Raw genomic sequence first — 10,388 nt, forward strand, 5'->3', positions numbered from 1 at the left:
AAATGTACTGAAGCACTTGGCAGTAGTAGTATTATCAAGTTAAGACTATAATAACAATTTAGTGGACAATCATCTGGTAATTTTGAAGTGGACTGCGTCAACATATCCCTCCTCCACTAAAACACGGTGTGCTGTAAGGTTTCCCCTCACGAATATTGACGTTTCCTCTGGTTGTAGTTTTTGCGGGTCGTTGAACTCTCAGTACGTGATGGACACCATGGCTGGTACGTGATACTTGACCTTGACCCACTGCAGAGGTTCATGTGCCTGGCTCTGTCTCCACAAGGCCATCAACCCAAAGGTGAGAGTGGGGTCATTTCAACCCTTGAGAAAAATCACACGTTCAGGTTTAGTTCTTTCAGGTTCACCCTAAAAATGATATCTGCCATTAACTCACAAGACACTGCAGCGTCACATCCAGAATACAGCCATTTTCAATAAAAATACAATTCTAATTTGATTTCTCAATTAACCTTTCAGACCTTTTTGTCTATAAAAGATTCATAAATCGGACACAAGAACCCATCTAATACAAGATTTCTACGCAAACTTAAGTGCATCAAAATAAAACTACCATTCCAACTTTTGATCTGTGCACCTGAATGTTTCAGTTTTGCAATGCAATTCCTCTCTTCAAATAATATTGATTTTTGCAATAACATACTCTACTGCTCTGACCCTCTAGTCCCTGGAAAAGCTTATGAACTAAATTACATAACTGCAATACTTTTTTGGTACTGACCAAAAGGTAATAAGTACTGAAGGCTGACTATGTTTATCTATCCTTTGATTAGATATTATAAATTAAATTTTTTGCACATTTACAGCCAATTTTACTCTGACAAAGTTCTGGCTGCCTCGTGTTAAGACGCAATAAGGACGTTTGACTTGTGCTCTTCAATAGAAATGTGAGTTTTAATTGACGTGTTGTTACTAGTATGCTATCAAAACTGTTTAACAATACTGAGCTGCACAGTTTAGTGGTGAAGCTTAACGTTCATTTTGTGAAAGCTCCGAAGGCCCAAAAAACTCCAGCACAGTGGCCCATAATGGCTCCTTTTTGCAACATGGTGTCACAGTATTTTTGGTATTTCTGTTAAAGATGTATTCACCTCCAGGCTCTCTGTCTTCATTTATTTAAATTTTCCAGTATACAGATGTTTGGCTGGGCTCCAGGGTGAATGATTTATGTGTTAACAAGTTTCATTCTTTCTGCATTTTACAAGCACTGAACTTGCAAGATTATAAACATAAAAGTAAGACTGAACAACTGACCGAACAATGCAATCATGTCTGTAAAGTCAACCTGGTTTCATCTCTATCTTACAAACATGAATATACACCCATGATGACTAGCACGGGCTTCCACCAGGAGAGGCTAAGAGTCACACTAAGTGAGTGATATGATATGTAAAGTGATGTCAGGGTCCAGACACATAGGTCTAGTTTTACTGCCCATTACAGTGCTGTCTAAACACCACGATAAAAGCTGAGGTGAAGGCCAGAGGCAGAGTTAGCCTCCAGGTTAATGAACTCTGGCTCAACACATTTCTTGGTTAAAAAGGTTAAACAGAGCATGTAGTGATGTGAAGATTTGAAATATTGTTCTTAAAGCACCTTAATTTGTCTTTCGTCCTCTTCAGTGAGATTAAGTCGTCTCACGCTGTTCTTGGTGCCTTTATTTAAAAATAGATGTGTTCAGTTAAAAACTGAGCCTGAACTGCTTTGGCTTCCAACCGTCATTTCAGTATCATGGTTTCATTTCTCCTTTTAACATTTTAACTTTGAAATTAATGCAGAAATGCAGAATTGATCCCTAACAGTATTCTGTTTGGTGACTTATCATCACTACTTTGTTAATTTTTTTGTTAACCCCCCTTGCAGTCCGAGAAGGGGGATCTCCCTTTAAAGCGCCTCTGCTAAATCTTGTCTTTGTAATTTTTGCTGTGAAATATATTGGAATAATACAGAAATAAAAAAGAAAGAAGGAAAGAAAAAGAGAGAGAGAGAGAGAAAAAGACTGAAATATGTTCACATCTGATAACCTGTGAAAATCCCTACTGTTTTCATCCATGTGCTTTGGTTCTTTTGGCCTTGAGCTTTGTTTTAGGTAAAATCATGAATACCACAGTGTAATATTAAGCCTTGTATTCAAAATCTTATTTAAGCAAACGTACTGGAGTATTACTGTCAAAATAAATGTAAAGTAGACCTTTGAAAAGTACTCATTACCATAATGGCCCATTCCAAAATTATTGATATTACATTTTTAGAATACAGGCTAATAATGAATGCATTCATATTTACATCACTCAGCTGTTTGATGAAACTTCAGTTTCATCTGGGAGTTTCTCAGTTGTCAAACAGTGAAGATCCTGGTGCTGCTGTTTACATTTTCAGAGATGCGAATTCATAAAATGCACCACAGAATTATCCCCTGGGTGTATATGGGTCTGTGTATGTTTCTATGTAAATAAACAAATAAATAGATAATGTTTTTTATCCTTTTTAATCTAATCTGAATCTCTGTGTGTGTGTGTATCATACAGGAACAACAACTTTTATTTCATTATGTGACCCCATGTTGTAAAATGACAAATAAATGAACCTTGAACCTTGAGTGCATTGAAGCATCAACTTACAATGTTTGTTTGGGGAGGAGGTGTGAAGTGCCACCCTTATTTTTTTTGAGCGGATGGCTACACTCTTTTTTAAAAAAAATCTCTACATTTACAAACATCACAGCTTACAATATCTTTAAAGTGTTAAATGAAAAGGATCGGGTGCATATAGAAAGAAAAAAACAACAAAGGGTGAAACAAAAGCATACAACAGAAAGCATTTGTATTTTTCATGACTCTAAAGGCTTTTATATAGAAAAAGAAATTCACTGTGAAACACACTAATAACAAAGTTTCACTTTCATATACTTTGATTTCGGTATGTATAATTTCCCCAGAATCTGGGAAATTTGTTATTGTCCATGACCAGTTCATACATAATGTCCTTCTGAGAAAAGGTTTCAAGGTTAGAAAAAAAACCATCTGGGCAAAGCCAGTCATGTATATTCAACCATAAAGCTTCAGAAAACACACATTAGGAAGATAGGCGATCAATGGTTTCAGCATTGTCACAAAATACACAGTTTCCGGTTTTCAATTCCAAATCACTGTTTTAACAGTTCACTGGATGGATACACTTTTTTTAAAAATCTAAAATGGATTTCTTTTGCTTTGGGAGTTTTGGGGAGCTTTAAGTAGTTGGTGCCTAACCTTTCTTTTTGAATACATTTGTGAAATTGAGTTTCTGTGAGATATTACAGGGTATGAGATGATATCAAACATAATATTTCTAATTGCTTTGTTTGGAAGTCCCACTCAAAGGAGAAGAGTTTGTTAAAGTTCCCTTTATTTTCTACAGGTTGCACCTTTAATAGTTTTCTTGACGTTTCAGGAAGTTATATGACGTAATTTCCGGAAGCTGTCCCGATGACGTTTTCAGGAGAAAAACAATCATGGCGGCCTCCGAAGATGTCGGTCCTGTGTATTTAGCTGTTAGCAACATCCCTGTAGCCTTCCGCTCGGCCGACCTGAGAAACTATTTTAGCCAGTTCATAGAAAGCGGCGGGTTCCATTGTTTTCACTACCGACATCGACCGGAGCTTCTCAGGGAGCCCGAGGGGCCCGACAACACCGCCTGTGGTGACGGTGAAGAGGGCTCCTCCAGACCCGCGGAGACGGACCCAGAAACTAAAAGCAGCCCGGTGGAGAAGCAGATGGTGAAGAAGCAGACTGTGAAGTCGTGCTGCTGCGTCGTCTCCGTTCATGCCAGAGACGCGGACAGATTCGTCCGGATGTATAAGGGGAACCACTGGATTAACTCCAAGGGCACCTGGCTGGCCGGACGATGCGTTATCAAAAGAGTGAAAGTGTCCCATGACACAGGTTGGTTAGAGATCAGAATAAACCGTGTGCCTCTCACAGTGGACCTGCCTTTTATTACACTGATTTAAAAGGGACATTCGGCCGACTTCACATAGAAATCAGTCTATAAGTCAATAGGAGAACTACATTGTCAAGTCCCAGAAAAATAAGATAAATAACGTGAAACAGAATAATCTTTCTTTGGTTTTGAGACTACAAATCTGTAACACCTAACCTGCATCACATACTGGGGTTATGGAGGTGGTTGCATTATGGGAAGTGTAGGATTGAGTGTTTTGTTTTTATATATATATATATATATATATATATATATATATATATGTGTATATATATATATATATATATATATATATATATATATATATATATATATATATATATATATATATATATATTCTTTGTGTAGTGTTTATTACTATAAAGTTATTGTCGTATATTTAATTGTGTCACCCAGTTTATATATGTAATTGTGTTTTATTCTTTCAGGTGAAGGGTCGTTCCCCTATAAAACAAAGTACGAGCAGCGGCACCGGGTGTCCCCTACAGAGTGTTTCACTGAGGCTGACCTCAGAAGCTTATCCGAGCTGAATCCACCTGCTCTGATGCAGAATGGGAATGTGGGCACACCGGTGAAAGTGTTTCTACAGCTCATCCAGTCCTGCCGACTGCCTCCGCGCCTCATTCGGAAGTTGGGCCTTATTTTCCCGAAGACCGGCTCCAACCGCCGTTACGGCAACGTACCTTTCCAGTACTGGGACACTATAACATTTCCAGCCACAGAGGAGACTGTGCTAACAGCTGCTGGACATGAAGTATCAGGTCCAGGCACCTTGGCTAATTCAACCTCAGGACAGCGGCAGCTAGCTGACCACACAGAAACAACAGAGACTGATGAGGCACAGAAAGAAGAAGAGGAGGAGGACGCACAGTCAAACGCAGATGATGTGGGTTTAAATCCACTCATGCATTTATTTGTAAAATATAAACGCATTGTTATTATTTTGAGGCGATGACATCAGGGCAGGCTTCACTGTGTTTGTCAATAATTCATCTTGCTGGTTGTAGGACGATGACTGCTGTGAGGAGTGGGAGCGCCATGAGGCTTTGCATGATGATGTAACGAGCCAGGAGCGAAGCAAAGAGAGGCTGTATGAAGAGGAGATTGAGTTGAAATGGGAGAAGGGCGGCTCAGGCCTCGTGTTCTACACTGACGCCCAGTACTGGCAGGAGGAGGAAGGAGGTTTGCAACAAAAACACAAATCATACAGTGTTTAATTTACCAGAGGAAGCCAGTATATCATGATGTGTGTGTATACATGAAAAATCACACATCAGGTTATCGGATTAATGTTGAGCTCATTTACCAGCATTGTCAAGTGAAATGGTCATTTTTAACTATTTTGTATTTCAAGAGATGAAATCTGACAAAGTAGTTGTGTATTGTTAAATTAGACAATTAAATTCCACTCCATGGTTGCAATAATAGACATTAAAGGATTAATGCTCATATATTTCCCATCTAAATTGATTCACAGCACATTTGCTGATTTTTTTTTCCCCCAACACTACTACTTTAGATGTATTTTCATGATGAAATATTAATCACATGTTATGTCTCTGTCTTTCCCTTTTTTTAGATTTTGATGAACAAACAGCAGACGACTGGGATGTTGACATGAGTGTTTACTATGATAAAGGTATCTCAAGTTTGTTTTACTTCTGGGATTATTTTACTTGACTGACGAAGGAAATCAAACAGAATTATCTCTGCAGCGTCAGATTGTCTTTAACCTAGCTCTTCCTCTCACAGATGGAGGTGACATGGATGCCCGTGACTATGTCCGAATGCGGTATGAAAACAGGCTGAGGGAGGGTCTTGAAGATAGATCTGGACACTGTCAGTCTATTGGAAGCTTTGAGAGGTTCACTAAGGTAAGGAGGTGGCCTGTGATTTGGCTTTCATCCGTTGTGCTGTAGTCTATATGAGCAATTTTCAAATGTTTCTTTTTTCCTTTTTAGGGCTTTGGCCGTCGTTTGATGGAAAAGCAGGGCTGGAAGGATGGTGAAGGGTTGGGTCACAGTCAGGTTGGGATGCCCGAAGCCCTTGAGAGTGAAGGCCAACATCCTAATTGCAAAAGAGGCTTTGGGTGTGTATGAATACAAAAACTGAATTATAATCATCAGTTGCATGTTTTGGGATGCGGGTAAATGGATGCCGTTTTAGTGCTCTCCTGATGCTAATGTATTTCTTTTCTGCAGGTATCATGGGGAGAAATTGCTCTTGCATTCTGTAAAGAAGGCCAGAACAGATTTCCATATAACTACCGTGTATGACAAACCCAAAAACATTGACGGAGGAGACACCTTGCTGAGACGTCAACCTAACACTAGTATGAAGTACAGAGGCTGGCAGCCAGGTGGCAGCATCGGACCACAAAGATGACAATAATTAAATTATTTATACTGTAGTTTGTATTTATAGAAGTTTTTTACTCACCTATTTGTATGATTGAGCAATTAAAACATTTTTCAGTCCTTTCATACAACTTGTTGCTGATTTTGTCTTAACTTTTTATATGCTCACTATAACACAAAAAAAACCGTCCTATGTTAATGCTTCACATATGTATGTAATACATTAATAATGCAAATGCCAATTGGCCATGGGTGAAATGATATGAAGTACCGTCACGTAGTTGAAATGAGTGAATCATGCTTTTATTTTGAAATCTCGGCATCGTAACCCGGAAGTGCTCCAGATTAGCTAGCCAGTTAGCTAGTAGCCGCTGTACGCATGCAAACAAAACGGCGGCAGACGGTAATTATCTGTCAGTATTTGTTATATTTACAATTATAGGCATTATTATACAGTCCACAATGTAATAGGAGCTGTGGATACTTAAAATAAATGTATCTTTTGTCACACCGACTTTTATTTAGCGAACATTATATTAGGACGCTGTACTGACATACTTCAACCATTTACTCCCGCCTAAGTTAAGTGTTTAAGTGAGTTTTTGCTTTAGTTATAAACTATATAAAGACTGAGCTTCACTCCAGCCTCTCTCATGCTAATATCTGACACTGACTGACCTGACACCCTGGTCCCATCCGATGTGATCCTCTACAGTCCAATAGTCTCTCACCATGTCCAGGCAGACAGGAGGAACTCCCCCTCTACGCTTCGGCCAGGTGGTCATCGGACCCCCAGGCTCAGGAAAAACCACTTACTGTCAAGGGATGCAGCAATTCCTCAGCCACCTGGGACGCAAGGTGGTTGTGGTGAACATGGACCCTGCCAATGAAGGACTGCCATATTCCTGTGGGGTGGATATCTCAGAACTGGTCACTCTGGACGATGTCATGGAGGGTTTGAAGCTTGGACCCAACGGTGGGCTCCTGTACTGTATGGAGTATGTTGAAGCCAACCTGGACTGGTTAGAGAAGAAGCTGAAACAGCACAAAGACTGTTACTTCTTGTTTGACTGTCCTGGACAAGTGGAGCTCTACACCCACCAGAGTTCAGTGAAGAATATATTCTCACAGCTGGCCAAGTGGAACTTCAGGGTGAGCCTCTTAATGCATTCAGGGATGATTTGATCTCCCTAAAGCCTTAAACTGTATCCACACAGTCATCATCTACTTAGAACAATATTAATGTGATTTCATTTAGGTCTTATGATTGTTCTCCCACACTTTTCTTGCACCTTGCAGCTGACAGCTGTGCACCTTGTGGACTCCCATTACTGCGCTGACCCCGCCAAGTTCATCTCCGTGCTGTGTACCTCCCTGTCCACCATGCTGCACGTCGAGCTTCCCCACGTCAACGTCCTCTCCAAGATGGATTTGATCGAGCAGTACGGTAAACTGGGTAAGTTGAGCTCTGTTGGTTTTACCTCAGACAAAACAAAAGCTACCACAGAGAGGATTCTTATAATTCTCAGGCACTTATTCATAGATTGTTATATGTACCATATAACATTTTTCCTGTCTGTGTTCTTGCACAGCCTTCAACCTCGACTTCTACACAGAAGTTATGGACCTGACCTATCTTCTCGATCACCTGGCTGCAGACCCCTTCTTTAAAAAATTCCACCTTCTAAATGAAAAGTTGGCCGAGGTCATACAAGATTACAGCCTCGTCTCCTTCGTCCCTCTCAATGTACAGGTATCACTGATGCTGTTTGTTGTTTTTTTTAAAACTTCCATGTCACATGTTGCATAGAATCAATACATTTTACAGATTATTGCTGTAATTCCACTGAAATACGCTTTAGTAAATTAAAAGTAAAATAACTTTGGGCTTCAAAAAGGGCCTACAGTAATGTAGAGACCAATGGCTGTCGTCAACCTGAATTTAAATCAGTCAAGTGTTATATGATGTACCAGCTTGTGGTTATTTCAGGTATATTTCGACTAACAGCTCAGTTTCTGTGAATGTTCTGCGGCCATTTTGTGACACAGAAAATGAAAAACATTGCTCTCTAACTGACCTTCATCCATCTTTTATTTATTTATTTATTTGTTCATTTGACAGAGACAGTTCACAATTACAGTTATCTATAAGCTAATTTACCCGTAGTCCCTGGACAGGAAACAGTGAATCTCTGTTAAGAAAATGAACACTGTAGTATTAAAAACTCAAATATAGGACAGCACGTATTCACTATATAACCGCATAATTTGCAGCAACAATGATGTTTTACAACATTCACACGCGCCAACAACAAGATCTGACCAGGCACTGGGAGTTCTTCCTTTTGTTGCTCTTAACACTGAGTTACTGTGTATTGCACTTGGCCACTGACAAAGCTTTTTCTTTAATAAATCATTGCTCAGCGGCCACCAAATGTCACGCCTGCTTTGAGCTTGATCCAAAACTCGCGGACCTAATGTAGTAAACACCGCTCTGAGAGATGTTGAGTGGACGGCGTGGCAAGTATTTCTTCATTATATTTTTGTGGAGGGTTGAAGAGGCGTTTATTACCCTAAGAGCATAAATTCTGAGTAGAACTGGCCCAAACATGTTGAAGTCCAATATTAATTCATTTATGCCAAAATGGCTGCCTTCCAAGAGTTTCTAAAAAAAAAAAAAAATCACTCGCCACATATTTTATCTTCTCAGCAGGTAAATCATAAATCACTTTTAGAATTTCAAATTGACCATTGGATCAATTTTCTGCAGATGGATTGGACTGTTAAAAGGGAGTGGGCTGTCTGCACACTGCATTTGTCCCCTGACATTATTTCTTTATGGAGACTGATATGATCCTGTGTGTGTATTCAGAGACGGGAGTCTAGACCGCTGTGCCATCACTGCATATGGACTAGTAATTTATACAAATGGCAGGTTGGCGCTCTTGTTTCCACTGTGGTGAAAACGCAGTCTGGATGCATTTTTCTTTTCTAACCCCTTCAACTTCAGCAGCCACTAGTTACCTTGGTTACCAGTGCTTCTTAACACGACAACTTTAATGGACAAAAACACTATTTGACCTTGAGGAAGACAAGATGCTAAACTCTGAGCGGTGGGAGAAGTTTGGAGTTTCATGGCTTTGGAAACATGTAGCTAATGTTAAAACTCTAAATCTTGATAAGACATATGATTACTTTTGATTCTGATTAATTAAACAGCACACTATCATGGTTTCACATTCTTTTCATCTGGTAGTTTCTGTGAATGTCTAAAAGGAAAGCCCCCTAATCGAATGCTTCTGTTTTCTGCCTCCAGGACAAAGAGAGCATGATTCAGGTCTTACGAGCAGTGGACAAAGCCAATGGTTACTGCTTTGGAGACCTGGAGGAGAGGAATCTGCAGGCCATGATGTCATCTGCTGTGGGGGCAGACTTCCAGTTTGACTCGTATCCTTTGCTAGTCGCTGCAGTGACTCACTGTGACTCATCTGGTTTAAAATCAAACCTAAAGATTTACGGGATGTGGCTGGAATACTGAAGAGTCAGATTTTTTTTTTAAACGACTTTGTATAAATTATGCTAAAATTAACCTGAATCTTACAATAACAATGTCAAATGTGTCATGTTGTGTTTTCCATAACAGTTCTCTTAACAGTACCCTCGGAGTGCAAGAGCGATATGTTGAAACCAGTGGAAAGACTGTGAAGGAGGAAATGATGGACCTGTAAAGTGAAAAAGCCCCAGTAGAAGGACAACACTGGTTGGCTTTTTAGCACCAGTATACCAGAAGTGGTCTTGGCAACATCCGTCTCACTTGGCCTGAATTCTGAGCCTCTATATGAAAGCAGTGAAGAGATGGGAACTAAATTTGGGTGCTGTAGATGCTTCACAGTTGCACCACACCTCATAAAAATCACAGTGAGCACGACTGAAGGGAGGAAAATGCAGAGCTTTTCCTCAGTTATCAATGAGAGTGATGTGATCATGTTTCTCCAAATTTTCAATAAATGCCACTACATTTTCTTAAAA

At 39.8% G+C, this 10,388-nt stretch overlaps 2 protein-coding genes across 2 annotated transcripts; both read left to right on the forward strand.

The window, feature by feature from the left end:
- The first annotated feature begins 3,500 nt into the window (after nt 1–3,500).
- Nucleotides 3,501–6,484, forward strand: gpatch3 (G patch domain containing 3). Its single transcript, XM_070835594.1, has 7 exons — nt 3,501–3,944; nt 4,431–4,888; nt 5,010–5,184; nt 5,582–5,641; nt 5,755–5,876; nt 5,964–6,091; nt 6,204–6,484. Exons 1-7 carry the CDS (start codon nt 3,515–3,517, stop codon nt 6,385–6,387), a joined length of 1,557 nt encoding a protein of 518 aa, XP_070691695.1. The 5' UTR covers nt 3,501–3,514; the 3' UTR covers nt 6,388–6,484.
- Nucleotides 6,485–6,726: 242 nt separating this feature from the next.
- gpn2 (GPN-loop GTPase 2) lies at nt 6,727–10,388 on the forward strand. Its single transcript, XM_070835506.1, has 5 exons — nt 6,727–7,511; nt 7,659–7,815; nt 7,952–8,112; nt 9,676–9,806; nt 10,015–10,388. The coding sequence occupies exons 1-5, from the start codon at nt 7,092–7,094 to the stop codon at nt 10,085–10,087; spliced, it is 942 nt and encodes a 313-aa protein (XP_070691607.1). The 5' UTR covers nt 6,727–7,091; the 3' UTR covers nt 10,088–10,388.

This window comes from Pempheris klunzingeri, chromosome 8 (genome assembly GCF_042242105.1).
Source record: "Pempheris klunzingeri isolate RE-2024b chromosome 8, fPemKlu1.hap1, whole genome shotgun sequence".
NCBI classification, from domain to species: Eukaryota; Metazoa; Chordata; class Actinopteri; order Acropomatiformes; family Pempheridae; genus Pempheris; species Pempheris klunzingeri.

Coding starts and splice junctions, on each gene's coding strand:
- gpn2 (XM_070835506.1), top strand. CDS start 7,092: ATGTCCAGGCAGACAGGAGGAACTCCCCCTCTACGCTTCGGCCAGGTG. Junction 7,816..7,951: donor CGAGCAGTACGGTAAACTGG/GTAAGTTGAGCT, acceptor GTTCTTGCACAG/CCTTCAACCTCGACTTCTAC. Junction 8,113..9,675: donor TCGTCCCTCTCAATGTACAG/GTATCACTGATG, acceptor TTCTGCCTCCAG/GACAAAGAGAGCATGATTCA.
- gpatch3 (XM_070835594.1), top strand. CDS start 3,515: ATGGCGGCCTCCGAAGATGTCGGTCCTGTGTATTTAGCTGTTAGCAAC. Junction 3,945..4,430: donor GAAAGTGTCCCATGACACAG/GTTGGTTAGAGA, acceptor TTATTCTTTCAG/GTGAAGGGTCGTTCCCCTAT. Junction 5,642..5,754: donor GAGTGTTTACTATGATAAAG/GTATCTCAAGTT, acceptor TTCCTCTCACAG/ATGGAGGTGACATGGATGCC.